General features: G+C 46.8%; 1 protein-coding gene across 1 annotated transcript; it reads left to right on the forward strand.

Moving 5' to 3' along the window:
* Positions 1-37: 37 nt before the first annotated feature.
* Positions 38-12914, forward strand: LOC128808103 (killer cell lectin-like receptor subfamily B member 1B allele B). Its single transcript, XM_053978919.1, has 10 exons — positions 38-294; positions 938-1152; positions 2585-2686; positions 3993-4112; positions 6898-6987; positions 9117-9209; positions 10523-10582; positions 11131-11273; positions 11913-12022; positions 12565-12914. The coding sequence occupies exons 2-10, from the start codon at positions 1071-1073 to the stop codon at positions 12692-12694; spliced, it is 930 nt and encodes a 309-aa protein (XP_053834894.1). The 5' UTR covers positions 38-294; positions 938-1070; the 3' UTR covers positions 12695-12914.
* Positions 12915-17523: the final 4609 nt, after the last annotated feature.

Here is a 17523-nt window from a genome sequence, read left to right on the forward strand (position 1 = left end):
CTGGATGGATCCCCTCTGGAAGAGCTGGCACTGGCACTTCCAGGAAGGCACTGCCAGGGGAGAGGAGTCCAGCCTGGGGACAGGGGTGATCCCAAACTGATCCTGACTCTGCAAGTCACATCCATCCACAGCCCTGTGTTTCCAGCCCTGCCTGGGCACAAGGAGACCCTTCCCCACCTGGCCACAGCCTGGCCTTGCCTGCAGCCACAGGGGAAGGGCAGCACAGATTTCTGGTTGGGATCCTGTGGGGAAGGGCAACCCCACTCCTTGCCAAGATGGACAGGATAAAGTCAGGTGGGGTTATGGATAAATCTTCCCCTGTCCCAGACTGTTCCAAGAGCACAGGGGATCCCAGAGCTTGTGGGGGGAATGGGAATCAGCCCAAGGGAAATGATCCTACAGCAGCACAGCTCTGGACATAAAATCAGTCCCAGTCCTGTGTGGTGCAGGGAAGGAATGTCAGATTTATGATCTGCTGAGGACGGGCACAGGACAGAGACCAGCAAGGCCTGAAGAACAGAGAACCAACAGAAGCTGAGCTGGACAGAAAACAGAACAATGATACTCACAGTGACCTGTGAAGGAGCTGGTGAGAAGTATGAGAGTGACCCACAGGGAATGGTACTCTGCCCTATTTTCCTTGGAGATTGATCACAGGACAGGGCAGCTCTATTGATGTGCTCTGGGTCCTACCAGAGGTCCCTATAGAGTTGCTCTCCTTTCCATTGCATGGAATAAAGCTTTCCTTTTCAAAACAGAAAGCAGTGCTTGTGGGTGGGTGGGTGATGCTTTGGGAACTCAAGACACTTCCAGTCCAGAACCACTTCCCAACACAGGTGACCTCAGGGAGGCCATGAACTTATATTTCCTCATGTTACTGACATAAAACCCTGTGCCATCAAAAGATGAAGCAGAAATACACTTCTCTTTTCTCTAGAAGTTTCTGTGTGACCGGAAGAGTCAAGAACTTCCTCCTGAAGCTTAGAGAGGGGAGGGACCTCTGAGTTGTCCCCAGCCCAGAGTGCCACTGTCAGAACAGCCGAGGGAGGAAAGAAGAGAGTGGAACAAAAATGGCAGAAAATGTCCTTTATGCTGACCTGAACTTGCCTGAACCAACCAGACCCAGAAACCTGAGGGTCCCTGATGTCCAAGGTAGGTCCAGTGCTGGGCACTGAACTTTCTTTGCATTCTCCAGTCTCTCTCCCATATATGTTGAGAGAGTTCCTTGGAGAACCAAAGTCTCAAAGAGCACAAGGGAAACATGAGGGCCCGTGCTGGAAGACTGCAGGTGGAGTGTCCAGATAGGGTTGTTTATATTTACAAAGGCAAGTTGTTGTAAGATCTACTTTTCTCTTGCTAAGGTGCAAGTGTGAGTTAGTGTCTCTGCTGTGATATTAAGAGTTGTTTTTATCCATTTTGGAGAACATTCCAGTGCTGAACATCCATTGCTCCTGCCCCTGGCCCACTGTCCCCCAGCAGCCTGAGATTCCTGCAGCAAACTGCTCAGGATGGAATGGCTGCTGTTGCTGGTGTTCACAGCAGTCTCCTGCACAGCTGTTCCTGCTCCCTGGGCACAGCAGGCACTGCCTGGGGGCTTCTCCTCCTGCTCTGGCTGTACAAACTGCTTGTGAAATGCACAAGTAGGAAATGTTTTATGGACAGGTTTAGTCTGATTTAGGATCAAAGACTTTGCAAAATTCTAATCGAGGATTTCTCTTTCTTTAATGAGTTTAAAATTATTGCATATATGTTTGCACTGGTTTTGCAATATCTGCCATAAAAGTACATTCTAAAAAGTAACAGACTTCATAGAGTGTTTATTTGTATTTCATTTTCATTTTTCTTTCCTTTCTTTTTAAACCTGCTTTCACTCTGGCTGAAATTATTTCTTGCCATCCGGTACTTTTCTTTTGCACAAAGTGTGAACCCTCTGCATGTCTTTTCAGATGTATCTTTTCAGATACTAACAGCCCAGGAAACAGGGTTTTATCACCTCTAACAACAGATTAATTCATAGCCCACTTGACAGGGAACCACAGCTGATGTGACCTGATTAAAAGGGTCACTTTCATTACAATTTCGAGCTTCTATACAGTTTCAATAATATTTTTATATTTCTCTTTTTGTGTCTTTCTGGGAAATGCCTTCCAACTATTTTCTTATTTCATGCATAAAACTTCCCAGATACTCATCTGTAGCTTTCAGAAAAGAGCTGGTTTCATGCCTGGATCCCATCTCTCAGAGCAGCCCTTTTTAGCTCCTCTTTACTGAGCCCCCACTCCTTCAGGCAGCTCCCTCTGTCACCTACCCATCCTCTGTGTGTCCTTCTGCAATCCAGGGCTTGGAGGACTCTCCTGCTTTTCAGCTCTCCTCAAACTCATGGCAGGTTGGGATCTGTTCAGTTCCCTGAGCACAGGGGTCCAGAGCCAGTGGAGAAGCACCAGGACATTGAGCCTGGCTCCAGCCTGCAGATCTGGAATGCTCCAGAGTCCCAGTGGGAGCCTGAAAAGGCATCTTGGAATGCAGGGGAAAGGGGCTTTTGTCCAGCTCTTCCCCAAACCTTTATGTTTCTGCCCCTCTGTAGGTAAAAGCCATGGTTTCAGAACACGAGCTGCTGCAGTGGTTGCTGTCCTTGTTGTGATCATCCTTCTAGTGGTCATTGCACTGTATCTGACACTCACCACGGGTAAGTCCTGCTAGAAATGTCACACTGGCAAGTAATTTGTGTCTCTATCCCACTTACTGATGTCCAGGCCATGACATCCAAAGCCAGGAGGAATGGAAGTCTGGTGTGAAGGAAAAGGACAGCAGTTTTCATCCAACCATGGCTGTAAGAGGAAATCTGGGGAAAAAAAAAAAAAGGAAAAAAAAAAAAAGAAAAAAAAAAAAGTTTTCAATATTTTAAAATCCAACAGATAGAAAGCCAAAATCCAATTGAAAACTGACAAGGTTCAAACCCTGCAGAATTCATGATACAAATGTTTTGAAGAAGCAAGTCAAGATCAGATATTGCCTATCCTTGTTCTGACTGCAATCCTTGAGAATATTTTGAGGTGATATTGTATCATGGCACCCAGGTGTGACAGCAAAACTCTTAAAATAATGAGGACTAAAAGCTCCTTTGAGAGAGACAGCAAAGTTGCACCTTAAAGGAATTTTTGTTGCCTTACTGAAATAAAAGCCTTGTGCTCAGTGTCTGCATAGATATCACTGAGCTCTAAACAATCTCTGAGCTACCTAGAAAGACACATTAATTCCATAAAAAGAAAACATTCTCATCTCCATGGAAAAAAAAAACACAATTATTAGAGCCATATGGTAGTTCCCTTGAAAGTTTTCAAGGAATCAGTTTTAATTGTCGGATATTTATTGTTGTCTCTTTCCATATTTGGATAATTGAGTAAGTCTGAAAGGTTTCCACAACCAATCACACTCAAGTCCCAGAGTCTCCCAAGGACTCAGAGCTACCCATGGTGAAAAAATGCCAAAACCTTTAATGTACTTGGTGTAAAGCATAGGCTTGGGTGGGGTAATTGCTTTTTGTTTTTTAAGGCAAAGAGTACAGGGCACATATCTGATAGTGCTCTGATATGCATACAATGTGCAATACCAGAGCAAGGGCAAATTCAAACCAAGACAACATAAGGAGGTGAAATTAGCTGCATTTAATAGAGCACAAAATCTGGAGTTGATGTTGTTTGTCTCTGACTGCTGTGGTTCCGTGTGTGCTGTGCCTCACATCCACCTCTGCTCTGGGAAGGGCTGGTGCAGTTCTGGGTCAGTTCTGGAGTTTGGCCCTTTGGAAGGGAACACCTTGGGGTGTGCTGCAGCTTTGAGGGTTGTTTGCAATGATTGAGCAAAGAGGTAGAGTTGGCATTTTGTGTTGGGTGATGGAGGAGCCAAAGAGGCCCAGCAGGGCTCTGACAGTGTGTGACACAGTGGTCATCCATTGCAAGTAACAATTGTGTTCTTATTTCCTGATGGTCCAACAGCAGGCAGCCAACAGGACTCAACAACATTGGCCTCCACCAGCCAAAATGTCTCAACACCATTGTTCCCCACCAGCCAAGAGGACTCAACAAAGTTACCCCCCAGCCGTGAAGAGGCACCAGGTAAGCAATCCTCTGTCTTTCCAATGGGAGCTGCCAGAAGTCTGTTGGATTGATGGTTAAGGGGGACAGAAAGGAACTCTGTCAGGATTTTGTTCAGAAGGAAAACAAACAACCCCTCTGCCATGTCAGGAGTACAAACCTCACCCTGGGACACTGCAAGGATGAGCTCTGGAGCCCATGGAGGGTTTGCATTTGCACCTCCTTTGGAAGCAGTGCAGGCTCAGCTCTGCATTCCTGTTCCACAGGGAAGAGCTGCTGCCTCTCTGCTGCCAGAGCAGAGCAGTCTGAGGCAGGGAAGGCACAGGAGGAACAATCCCTCTGCTCCCCAGCCCTGCAGGGAGCAGGATGGACAATGTGCCTGTGCTGCTTTCCCAAGGCCCCTCCATTGCCAGCCTGTGACCTCAGTGCAATTCCATGCTGCTCTTTAGGAGCTCTTCAGGATCCCCAACCAAAGTGTCTCCTGCAGGCCCTGTCTCCCTGAATTCCATCCCCTTTCCAGCTCCTCCTCCTCTCTGCTCCTCCCGCTGCCCTGCCTGGCAATGCACACAAATGTTGGTGCTGTCAGTAGCACCTCTGCTGCCCAATTCTGCATCAGGCAAACCAGACTTTGGCAATCTGAGAGCTGCTCTTGTGCCCTGAGCATTTCTCTGTATGCCCTGAGCAAAGATGGGAAAGGCTGGATCATGTTTGCTGTGCTGCTCCCTGTCTGGCTCCTGCCTGGTGATTCTGGGCTGCTGTCAGCTTCAGAGGCTGTGGGGGATCCCTGGTGCTCTGGTGACAATTCTCAGCAGGAGCACACAGGCATATCCGTGGCTGGAATTGCCTCTCTCACCTCTCTGTTGTCATGGCATCCTTTTGCCATCTCTATTCTAGTTCTAATTTGATATTTTTTTCTTTGACAGTGGATCCTATGCATTGTTCACCAAGTACTGACATTAATTCCATAAGCCAGCAGAATGCACTTCAACTGATAGAAAAGCTGATCTCTGTGTGGAGATAGAACCAAGGGGGCTCAGTGCTGGATAGAAGGATGGTTTTGAGTGTTGTAGAAGTATGGAACATTCTGTGTCTTATTTTGTGCCCACATCATTAAACTTTACCCTTGTCCATGTGCATTCTTCCCTGCTGGTTTGCATTTATTACATAACTATGTCACACCTCCTCATTTAGCATGATCTGCAGTTTTCAGGCTTCCAAATTTTAACCATTCTCCCTATTTGTGTATGGTTGTGAACTGAATGAGATAGTCAGAGACCAGCAGTGAAAAATGAACAACAGGAGATGAGGAAGAAGAGAAAGGGCATTGAAGATACTTTGCTGTCATAGTTTCACAAGCAATACTCTCATACTTCCCTTAGGGACTTCCTGGCCCTTCACTCAGGGAATTCCTAATGCCAGAATCTGTAGAGTCACCATCCCAGAGATATTCAAAGCCTGCCTATGCATGGTCCTGGACATCCTGCTCTGGCCAACACCTGAGCAGGGGAGTTGGACTTGGGGATGTGAAAAGGTCAATTCAAACCTAAATCACTCTGCTGGTGTGTGCACAGGACAGCAGAGCTGGTGTTCCCAGAGATCCTCTAGAACTTTCTTTTTTATTTTCTTATTGTGAATTCACATCAGATCTGTTACCTCCTAGGGCCCAGGTGGAAAGAGAACTCTAAGAGTGGGGTTAAAAAACAGCATTAGCATTACCTCCCAGCAGTTATCCCTTGGGATTTGTTAGTACATCCATGTTGTATTTAGGCCATACATTTTACAGTCCTTGTGGCTCCTCACAAGGGACTGCCTTGAACTGAAAGATCTGCCCAGTTCTTCCTCAGTCAATCCTGACACAAGGGATTAATTAATCTTGTCTACCATGACCTTCTCTGCTGAATGTTTCCTGCAGAGCCAGCCATCCTGCCTGTCCCCTTCTCTCAGAGCAGCCCTTTTTTAGCTCCTCTTTACTGAGCCCCCTCTCCTTCAGGCAGCTCCCTCTGTCACCTACCCACCCTCTGTGTGTCCTTCTGCAATCCAGGGCTTGGAGGACTCTCCTGCTTTTCAGCTCTCTTCAAACCCATGGCAGGTTGGGATTTGTTCAGTTCCCTGAGCACAGGGGTCCAGAGCCAGTGGAGAAGCACCAGGACATTGAGCCTGGCTCCAGCCTGCAGATCTGGAATGCTTCAGAGTCCCAGTGGGAGCCTGAAAAGGTGTAGCAGGCAGAGACCCTGCAAGGCCTCCATGGTGGTCACTTGTCTAAGATAAGAAATGCAGAGTCATGATGAGTGGGCCAGAGCAGCCCCTGTTATCTCTCTGTAAGGCTATAGGTCGTGTTCTCCTCAACCCTAGCCATTGGACAATTTCCAATCCCCCAGTAGCCTACTTAAATCCTCACCTCTGCCCAGTTTGGTGGAAGAGCTGTCACTGGAACCCTTTGCAGGAGCTGCCAATAAAGACACTGCTGCAGAAATCCATACAGGCTTCTCCTCTCTCCATCCCTGAGTCTGCCAAGGCACATAGTGAGCAACGAGCTGAAATAACTAAGAGCTGAACTCACTAGAGCTGAAATAACTCCAGAATTGCTCGCTAAAATTGCCTGCGGCTGGGAGCTAGCCCGAGGGCCCAGACAGGCTGAGCTGATAAAGCACAGCACTATCCACGACACCTACGGTGGCAGCTGCCCGGGGGGCCGGACGGATCCTGGGGACCCCAGGCCGTGATGAAAAGGCATCTTGGAATGCAGGGGAAAGGGGCTTTTGTCCAGCTGTTCCCATAATCTTTTCTTTTTGCTGTCTCTCTCTAGGAAAAAGTTGTTGTTCCACAACACGAGTTGCTGTCCTGGTTACTGAGATAATCCTGCTCCTGCTCATTGTTGTGTGTCAGATACTCCCATGTAAGTGCTATAAATGTCATAACAGCAATTAATTTGTGACTCTGTGCCACTGACTGAGGTCCAGGCCATGACATCCAAGGCCAGGAGGAACAGAAGTCTGGTGTGAAGGTAAAGGACAGCAGTTTTGAGCCAAGCATGGCTGTAAGAGTAAATGTGTAGGAGAATCAAGTGGTTTGAAAGTTTCAAATTTCAAAAGGAAAAAAAGACAAATCCCAATTGAAAACTGACAATGTTCAAACACTGAGGAATTTATTACACAAATGTTTTGAGGAAACAAAATCAGATAATGCCTAATGGTCTTTTAATTGGTATATGAGAATATTTCAAGGTGAAGATAATTTATTATGACATCAAGATGTGACACCAAAAATATTAAAAGAATTAAGAATAAAAGCTCATTTGAAAAAGACAGCAAAGTTCAAAGTTACATCTTAAAGGGAGTTGTTTTCACCTTATTCAAATAAAATCCTTGTGCTCAATCTCTATATGCATACCCAATTTATAACAATATATTATATTTTAGATAAAGAAAACATCATCTCCATCAAAAAAAAAAAAAAATCAGAGCCATATGGTACTTCCTTTGAAAGTTTTCAAGGAATCATTTTTAAGTTTCAGATGGTTTTGCTCATTACTTTCCATAGTTGAGCAAACTTGAGACACTTCCACAATCAAACACAGATTCTGACTAAATCATGCAAATTAAGTTTACAAACTCAGTGACACCAAGGGCCTCACACCAAAAACTCTGCATAAAGCACTTCTGATACCAAATTACACAAAGAATCTTGGGAGACCAAGAAAATGTTCTCAGTGCAGCTTCACTTGCAGAGTTCCCTTGGATCTGGGAGACAGGTTTGGAGCCTGGAAAAGCATGTTTCTTATTCAATTAATTTTTATAAGTCTGAAATGTTTCATTACTGGAAAACTCAGTATAATTAATATCCTTTAATTTCATCAGCTAGGATGAAAATGCAATGTGTTGGCATCAGGGATCCCAGAGGACCCTGCTAGGTCACAAGGCAGTGCTCTTTAAATACCATCCACCTCTGATAGATGGTGCCTCTTACTCACAGCCAGACAAAATTCTGACTGCCAGAGTCACCTCCATGGCACAGTTTGGCAATTTTCCAGTAAATTCAGTCTTCCCAAGTCACTGTTACTTGGGCTGGAACCTGCTCTCCTGGGCCTGGGTGACACCCTGCCTGCCCATGGGAAGTGGGAAACAAATTCCCTGTTTTGCTTTGCTTGCATGCATGGTTTCTCTTCTTCAATTAAACCATCTTTATCCTAGCCCAGGAGTTTTCCCACTTTTACCCTTGCCCATCTCCCTTCTCCTCTCTCCCATGGAGAGGAATGGAGTCAGTGGTTTCATGGGGATTTTTGTCAGCTGGTGTCCAATGGCAACAGGCCCAGAGCTGCCCCTAGGGCTCCAGGAGATCCCATACAACACTGAGCACAGCAGGATGATGCCCTCTCCCAAGGGCTGCTGAGGCTGTGTTTGTTGTCCCCAGGACAGGCTTTGCCCTCTGGGCTGCCAGGGCAGTGCTGGCTCCCCCTGAGTCTGGGGCTGTCCAGCACATCAGGCTGGGGATGGGACTGCTCCTGGCAGATTCCATCTGCCCTCAGCACCAAAGCCAAAGAAATCTGGCATCTTCAACTGGGAATTGCTGCTGAGAGATAGGATGTATCCTCCCACAATTACTGCCAGCATCATGTCCACAGAGCTGCCACCTCCTGCTCTAGGAAAGCATTAATCCTGCAGGAATGACAAACCTGGAAAGCCATGGCCTTGTCTTGTTCAGGCTGAACTATTCCAACTGAAATCTTTTCAGATTAAGAACCTTCTGCAATCCCTGAAACAGGCTGAACCAATCTCCCTTCCTGAATGATGACTCTCCACCTTTTCACATCTCCTTAAACCCATGGCAGGCTGGGATCTGTTCAATTCCCTGAGCACAGGGGTCCAGAGCCAGTGGGGAAACACCAGGACATTGAGCCTGGCTCCAGCCTGCAGATCTGGAAGGCCCCAGAGTCCCAATGGGAGCCTGAAAAGGCATCTTGGAATGCAGGGGAAAGGGGCTTTTGTCCAGCTGCTCCCCACACGGTTATTTTCTGTCCCTCTGTAGGTAAAAGCCGTTGTTCCAGAACACAAGTTGTTGTCCTGGTTGTTGTCCTGGTTTCAATTGTGCTGGCCTTAACACTATCTTGGACACTCCCACGTAAGTCCTGCTAAAAATGTCACAGTGGCAATTAATTTGTGTCCCTCTCCCACTGACTGATGTCCAGGCCATGACATCCAAAGCCTGGAGGAATAGAAGTCTGGTGTGAAGGCCAAGGACAACAGTTTTTAGCCACCCATGGCTGTAGGAAGAAATCAGTAAAAAAGCCAATGGGTTTGAAAGGTCAAAATTCCAAAAGAAAAAAAGCTGTGGCAACAGTGAAAATGACAATGTACAAACATTGCAGAATTTATGATACAAATGTTTTGAAGAAACCAGTAAAGATCAAATAATGCCTGTTGATCTTATGATTGCAATCCTTGAGAATATTTCAATGTGATGTTGTCTTATGACACAGGGATGTGACACCAAAAATCTTACAATACTTATAAATTAAATCTCATTTCAAAGAAGCAACAAAGTCAGAATTTAAAAAAAATTATTTGCAGCTTATTTAAATAAAAACCTTGTTCTCAGATTCTGCACCTAGTTCATAACAATTTTAAAGTTACATAAACTGATAAATAATATTTTGTAGAAAAAAGTATTCTTAGTGCCACCCGAAAAAAAAATGAATCCATTTGATACTTCCTCTGAATGTTTTCAAGGAATCATTTTTAAATTTCAGATGTAATTTCTTCTTTCCATCCTTTGATAGCTGAGAAAGCTTGAAAAGCTTCCACCACCAATCACTCTCAAGTCCCAGAGTTTGCCACCTGCTCAGAAATGCACATGGGGAAGACAGTGCAAAGCCTTTGATCCTTGGAACTTCAAAAATAGGGATGGGGGAGGCAATTCATTCTTCCTTTTCAAGGCAAAGAACTCAGGATGGATATCTGACAGTGCTCTGACATTTATAAAATGTCTAACACCCAAGGATGGGAAAAATTAAAAACAAATTCTAAACCAGCACAATGTAATGAAGTGTAATTAGCATATCATGCAGGTTTAACATTGAAATTGGAATCATTAGACTGTGATCTAGGTTTGCTTTAGTTATAGTTCCTTTGTGAGTTCAGTACTGCCTTGGTGACCTCAAATTTATATACACTAAGAAACTTGACATCTAGATGGAACTCAAGAAACAAAATCATTATTAAGATCCAATTTGTGTAAATGAACTAAAGTGTCGCCTTTTACTCAGTGGAACCTCACCTGACCATTTTGTGATTTTTATAGTACTCTCATGAGCAAAGAGGCAGAATTTGCATTCTGTGTTGGGTGATGGGGGGTCAGAGAGCTCCAGCAGAGCTCTGACAGCGCGTGGCAGAGTGGCCATTCCTTGCAAGCAGAAATTGTGTTCTTATTTTCAGATGGTCCAACTGCAGGCAGCCAACAAGACTCAACAAGAACCATCCCTGAAGAGGCACTAGGTAAGTAATCCTCTGTCATTCCAGAGGGAGTTTCCAGAAGCCTGTGGCATTGACTGTGAAGGGGACAGGGAAAGCTGTGTGACTGGGTTTTGGTCAGAAGGGAAACAAAGAAAGAACACCTCTCCCATCTCAGGAATACAAACCTTATCCTGGACACTGCCAGGATGAGCTCTGGAAGGGACAGGAGGAACAATCCCTCTGGAAGCACAGCACTGCTGGGTGCAGGATGGACAATATGCCTCAGCTGCCTCCATTACCAGCCTTTCAACTCAGTGCAATTTCCTGTGGCTGTTTAGGATCTGCTGAGCAAAGATGGGAAAAGCTGGATCATGATTGCTGTGCTGCTCCCTGTCTGGCTCCTGCCTGGTGATTCTGGGCTGCTGTCAGCTCCAGAGGCTGTGGGAGTCCCTGGTGCTCTGGTGACAATTCTCAGCAGGAGCACACAGGCACGTCTGTGGCTGGAATTGCCTCTCTGACATCTCTGTTATCATGGCATCATTTGGTCAGTATGAACATGGATTTTCCACACCTCTGCTTCCCTTCTGCAGGCTGCCCCACATCATGGAAGAAACATGGGAGAAATTGCTACTTCTTTTCTCCAGAGAAGAAACCAAAGGGCTGGGAAGCCTCTCGTGCAGAATGCACCGCCATGGGCTCAGACCTGGTGGTCATTGACAGCAGAGAAGAGCTGGTGAGATCCAACTCCTGGGGCAGCTGCTCGGGGGGCTGGAGCTGCCTGGTCAAGTGCTGAGCAGTGACTTTTGCCAGCTCCTGTCACATGTCCTTGGGCTCTGGGACCTGCTGCCAGCCATGGACACGCCAGCCCTGGCAGTGGGAGCAAAGCCCTGCACAGGGAGAGGCCTCCTGGGGCTTGGAGTCCTTCTGTGCCCAGGCCTTATCCCATGGCAAGGAGCAAACTCCCTGCCCAGTTGGCTGGGGTTTTACAGGGATTTAGCACACAGGCCAAGGAGGTTGAACAGACACTTCTTTGTGAGAGCCACGGCTTTGACAAAACCTGAAAAGGCTTTGCCTCCCCCATCAGAAGGGAAAAGTGTCCCCAGGTATCAAGTCACACCTGTCTGACTGCAATGTACAGCTGTAAGGGCACCACAGGTGCATTAATACATTTATTATAGTCATAAGGGGCCTTCAACAGGGACACGACCTTCAATAGAAAGGGAGAAATTCATCCCCATGGAGCTGTGGGCAGAGGTGCTGTGGCTGAATGCATACTGCACTCTCTGTGCTGGCTGTTTAGCACTGAGCCCACTGTGCCTCTGGTGAAGAAAATGTAATTTTCATGAATTCCCATTGTTGGCTTCCTTTCCAGAGTTACCTTCTCCCACAATCAAGACATAACTACTACTTACTTGGTCTCACATATTCTCAAGAGGAGCAGAAGTGGAAGTGGATCAACAACGTGGAACACGACCCAGCCACGTGAGCTCATTCCAGCAAGTCCCTGTCATGCAATGTCTGGGAAGAGGAAAATCCCAAAGCCAGAGCAAAGAGCAGAGAGCCCAAGGGAGATCAGGGACTGTGGTCTGGGGGAACCTGATTCCTTGAGATGCAGGTGCTTCAGCACATGCCTGTGCCAAGGAAAGGGAGCCTTTCAGGCCAGGGAACAGAGGGCTGTCCTGTAAGGATGGCAGGAGAGGACACAGCTGTAGTTCTGCTGGGGAAGGAAGGATCTGGCTGGATGCAGTTCCCTGGGGAAAGGAAGGATTCAGGAGGCAGGGACAAGAGAGAGGGTGATGTCAGCACCATTGGCTGGAGGGGACTGTAGCAGGGGAATGCTTCTGGATGGGAAAGCATTGCCCAGAAACTTTTGTGGAGATGTGGGGAACAAAAGTGAGGAATTCCAGCAAGGCAGTTCCTGGTCCCAGTGGCAGTAACACAGCTTGGCAGCCAGGCCAGGTGCCACTCTGCCTTTCACTGCATGTCAGCAATGTCATCAAATTTGACTTTTTTCCCCTGATCAGGTTCAGTATAATTGCACAATTCCATGATTATCTCTGCACGGTCATTGGATTTGATGAAGTACAGTCTGCACCTTGTAATGGATCCAAAACAATACAAAATATGTGTGAAAAAGCTGCAACAATTTCATAAAGGCATCAGAAGAAGAGCCAAAAACAGGAGGTCCCGGCTGATATGTTATGCCCAGCTTCCTGTAGGAACCATGGATGGGATGTGTCTCATTTCTCTTTAGCTGCCCAATCTCTGCTCCCAGGCTCTCCTGCAGCCTCTCTCCAGACTCGTGGCCAAGCTCAGCTCACCCTTCCCTGATGGTGTCTGAGCCTGGATGGATCCCCTCTGGAAGAGCTGGCACTGGCACTTCCAGGAAGGCACTGCCAGGGGAGAGGAGTCCAGCCTGGGGACAGGGGTGATCCCAAACTGATCCTGACTCTGCAAGTCACATCCATCCACAGCCCTGTGTTTCCAGCCCTGCCTGGGCACAAGGAGACCCTTCCCCACCTGGCCACAGCCTGGCCTTGCCTGCAGCCACAGGGGAAGGGCAGCACAGATTTCTGGTTGGGATCCTGTGGGGAAGGGCAACCCCACTCCTTGCCAAGATGGACAGGATAAAGTCAGGTGGGGTTATGGATAAATCTTCCCCTGTCCCAGACTGTTCCAAGAGCACAGGGGATCCCAGAGCTTGTGGGGGGAATGGGAATCAGCCCAAGGGAAATGATCCTACAGCAGCACAGCTCTGGACATAAAATCAGTCCCTGTTCTGTGTGGTGCAGGGAAGGAATGTCAGATTTATGATCTGCTGAGGAAGGGCACAGGACAGAGACCAGCAAGGCCTGAAGAACAGAGAACTAACAGAAGCTGAGCTGGACAGAAAACAGAAAAATGAAACCCACAGTGACCTCTGAGAGAGCTGGTGAGAAGTATGAGAGTGACCCACAGGGAATGGCAACACGGTGCTCTGCCCTATTTTCCTTGGAGATTGATCACAGGAGGAAATGATGCCTGAGGGCTTTTCCTGCTCAGAAAATTCAAGCGATCAGCAGAAACAGGTGTCACCAGGAAAACAGAGCTGTGATCAGGAAACAGGGAATGTCATGAAAGCTCTGCCCGTGTTCTTCACTGGCTCTTGGGACCCTGGGCCTTGTGTGACTCCAAGAATTATCCTTCTTGCTGTGTCCTTTCAGTCAGAATCACTCCTCCTTTATTGGTGCCTTTCATAGCTCTCTTCTTCAGCTGCAGAATGGAGAAAGCTCTGTGATGCCCTTGAGGAATCCAAGGCCTGGTTTTACCTCTTGGAAAAAAAATGCTCAGTCAAAAAATCTGTACACAGCATGTTGTAGCCACTGAAAGAGAAAATGGAATCCTACAGGAAAAACTCTCTTTTTAAATTGAAAGCACATTTTGATGTCCCTCACACCAGCCATCCTCCTCACTAACTGCTCATATCAGGATGCTTTGGAAACGTATTTGCAGTTCTTTCCATGACTTTCAATCGCCAAAGAACAGAGTAAGGACATGGAGCTGTAGCAGAACAATCCCAGTGTCAGACCCCAGGATCTGTACTGTTATTTCAGAAGGAAGCTGAGCTGGAGGAGCTCTTTGCTTGCACTCACTTTACTGGAGAGGGTGGGAGAGCATTCTCTGTTGTATTATAGATTTCTGCTCTTCTATTTTCATATTCCAGCTGCTGTGATCCCTTGGATCAAGTGGGCTCTCCTGAAGGCAGGGCCAGTCTCCTAGATTGCAAGGCAATGTGTGTATTCTATTTGCCATCTGTTAGAGGTGTGGCAGTTATCTTCTGTTAATTGGGCAGTTTTCTTTATCTCTTCCACAAACCAATCCTCCCTCTGGGAAGTATCTTCTGTTAATGGGCTATTGAATCTCACTGCATGACTGATTAAAGTCACAGCATCCCATTGTGAGATGCTCGGCCCAGAGGGAGGAGCCAAGCATTCCTAACTGGATAGAATCAGAGTTTTTGGGACACCAGAACAGCCTTTCCACTGGATTCCCAGAAGAATAGCTGCCTCTTCCACTGGATCTTCAGAAGACTACACCCTTCTATAGGATCACTGCTCCAACAGAACCACACCTGACACTCCAGGAGGACTGCAGCCATAATTCCCAATTGGACTGCTGCCCATACCCTGACCAACAGGGTGTCAGGTTGTATTCTGACTCTGTCAGTGTTGTTTTGTATTACTGCATTGTTTTTGATTTTGTTTTGTTTTGTTTTGTTTTCTTCCCTAATAAAGAATTGTTATTCCTGCTCCTATATCTTTGCCTGAGAGCCCCCCTTAATTTCAAATTTATAACAATTTGGAGGGAGGGGGTTTACAGTTTCCAGTTCAGAGGAGGCTCCTGCCTTCCTTAGCAGACACCTGTCTTTTCAAACCAAGACAACCAGGGAAAAGCCGCTTCCCTGGGAGCCACTGGTTCTCAGTTGGAGCCTTCAGCAGGCAGCAGAGGCAGCAGCTGTGCACCAGAGGGGTGGGAAGGGGAAGCCACCCTGGGCCCACTGTGGAACTGCACAAACCCCATCAAACCCAGACAGCCACAGGAAATCTCAGGAGTCGGGAGCAGCTACGGCTTGTAAGGAAATCCCTACCAAGGGCAGAAGTTTGACTGAAAGCGCTTTGTTTTCTCTACCTCTGTGTTGTTCTTGTTCACAATTCTCTGATCTTGTGAGCTAAGTTTTACAATAAACTTCCACTTCACAGCTTGTGATTCTTGGCTTAGCTCTGGCATCCCTGCTGCAAGGGAAGAGTGAAACATTTCTTGCTGCTTCTGTGCTCAGTGCCTCAGAGAATGCCAGGTGGGTTTAATTCTTGCTGCAGCTGGGCAATGGGTGACACTCTATGGGACAGGCCAGGCTGGCAGCACCAGCCCCAGAGGGGCACATCCTGGACACAGGACTGGTTCCATTAGTGACCTTTATCAAGGAGAACCTGTGACAGGGAGACCTCCAAGAGCTGATCCTCAGGGCTCATCCAATTTCCATGGACTTGTATCCCAACTGTGTCTCAAGCCAGGTGTGGTATTTAGGATACACTTGGTGGAAAAAATGCTCTGAATATCTTGGCAAAAATCACAGCTGAGGGATTTTGATTTTATTGTAGGAGAAAACAGTGAATGAAGGCAAGGTTCTTATAAGAAACCACTCCAAACCATTAAAAAGCCCAGAAGCTGTTGCATAGAATTAACTAAGCAGAGACAAACATGAGCAGCCATTTCGGAGATGAGTGATAATTTATGTAAACAAAAGAAGTTCATGCAGTATTGCACATGCAAACTGCAAATTTTATCTGCTTCTAAATGACAAATGTACCAATGCAAGAAATGGATCTCACTGCCAAATGGGCAGTTCAGGGAGGATGCCCTGCCAATGCAGATTTGCTGTCAGAACAGCAAGCAGAGTTCAGGAGACACAAAGACCTTAAAGGTAGCACTGACAGTGTTAGAGAGCTTGCAGCAATCACAGGTAGCTTGGTATCCTTTTTTAGCACACACTGAAATTTCTGGAACCATTTTGGGTTTGTGGCTACAAAGGCTTCAAATGGTGAGTGACTTCTCAAGGTGCTGAGTGTGATGTTTGCTCTGTGGTGAGTCACAAGTCATCTATAAAGAAATTTTATTCTTTCTTGGGAAGTGGTCCATGGGAATCTCATGTGTTGGTGCTGCACCTGGGTCAGAACAGCCCCTGGAATCAATCCAGGCTGGGGATGAGCAGAGGGAGCAGCCCTGGCAGAAGGACTTGGGGGTGCTGTGGGTGAGAGCTGGCCCTGCCCCAACCCAGAGCAGAAGGGCAAGGGGGATTCTGCCCCTCTGCCCCGCTCTGCTGAGACCCCCCTGCAGGGCTGGGCCCAGCACAGGAAGGACAGGGAGCTGTGGAAGCCAGGCCAGAGCAGGGACACCAAGAGGATCAGAGAGATGGAGCAGCTCTGCTGGGAGGAAAGGCTGAGGGAATTGGAATTGTTCAGTCTGGAGAAGAGAAGGCTTTGGGGTGACCTCACTGTGGCCTTCCAGTGCCTGAAGGGAGCTTGTAAAAAAAGAGGCGAATTACTTTTTACATGAGCAGATAGTGACAGGACAAGAGTGAACAGTTTTGAGCTAAAGGAGAAAAGATTTAGAGCAGATATTAGGAAACAGTTCTATACTCAGGGGGTGGTGAGGCCCTGGCACAGGTTGCCCAGAGAAGCTGTGGCTGCCCCATCCCTGGCAGTGTCCAAGGCCAGGCTGGATGGGGCTTTGAGCAACCTGGGATAGTGGAAGGTGTCCCTGTGAATTGTGGTGAAAAATTAAGACTCTACAATTTTAATAAAGATTTGTAGGGACGGTATGTTTATTTCAGCGCTGGACGCATGTAAGGGACTTTTTCTCTTTCAAAGGACATGCGTGTCCCTGAAAATTCTTAAATTCTTGATCCTTTTTTATTACTCTAGCTAATCTACATATTCATAGAATTTCACAATAGGTTCATACATATTCATTCTTCTGATTTTGCGTTACACTTACAGCTAGTTACACTTGTCCTCAGTTTTTGTCAGAAAGTACAGAGAGAACTCTTGGGTCACTCTGCCCTGTCTGTTTCAAGGTCTGAAGAGTCTTTCTTATCTCTTATCTTTTTAGTTTGGAAATTTGCATTCTTTCTCCTTAGTTGGGGCAGTTTTGCTAGTGCTGCAGTTACCAGACTAAACAGCATATTTTACTTATGTTAGCAAGCTCAAAGCGGCACATTTCACTTAAATCTAAATAGATTTTTACTTTGTTAAATTTTTACTCTGTCTCACCTGCCAGTGGCTGAGGGGTTGGAATTAGATAAAGTCTATTCCAATCCAAACCATTCCATGATTCTATGATCAGTGAGTAACAAAAGGTAATCAAAGATTATTTGCAGTAGCAGCAGGCAGGAGGCAGCACCACAGGATCCAACTCTGACTTTTCAAGTGAGTCCCATGAGAGCC

This window comes from Vidua macroura, chromosome 5 (assembly GCF_024509145.1).
Source record: "Vidua macroura isolate BioBank_ID:100142 chromosome 5, ASM2450914v1, whole genome shotgun sequence".
Classification (NCBI taxonomy): domain Eukaryota; kingdom Metazoa; phylum Chordata; class Aves; order Passeriformes; family Viduidae; genus Vidua; species Vidua macroura.

Excerpts from the sequence above, each read along its gene's own strand:
- LOC128808103 (XM_053978919.1), top strand. The coding sequence starts at position 1,071 with ATGGCAGAAAATGTCCTTTATGCTGACCTGAACTTGCCTGAACCAACC. Across the intron at positions 2,687-3,992 it reads GTATCTGACACTCACCACGG|CAGGCAGCCAACAGGACTCA; the intron begins GTAAGTCCTGCT and ends ATGGTCCAACAG. Across the intron at positions 12,023-12,564 it reads GTGGAACACGACCCAGCCAC|GTTCAGTATAATTGCACAAT; the intron begins GTGAGCTCATTC and ends TCCCCTGATCAG.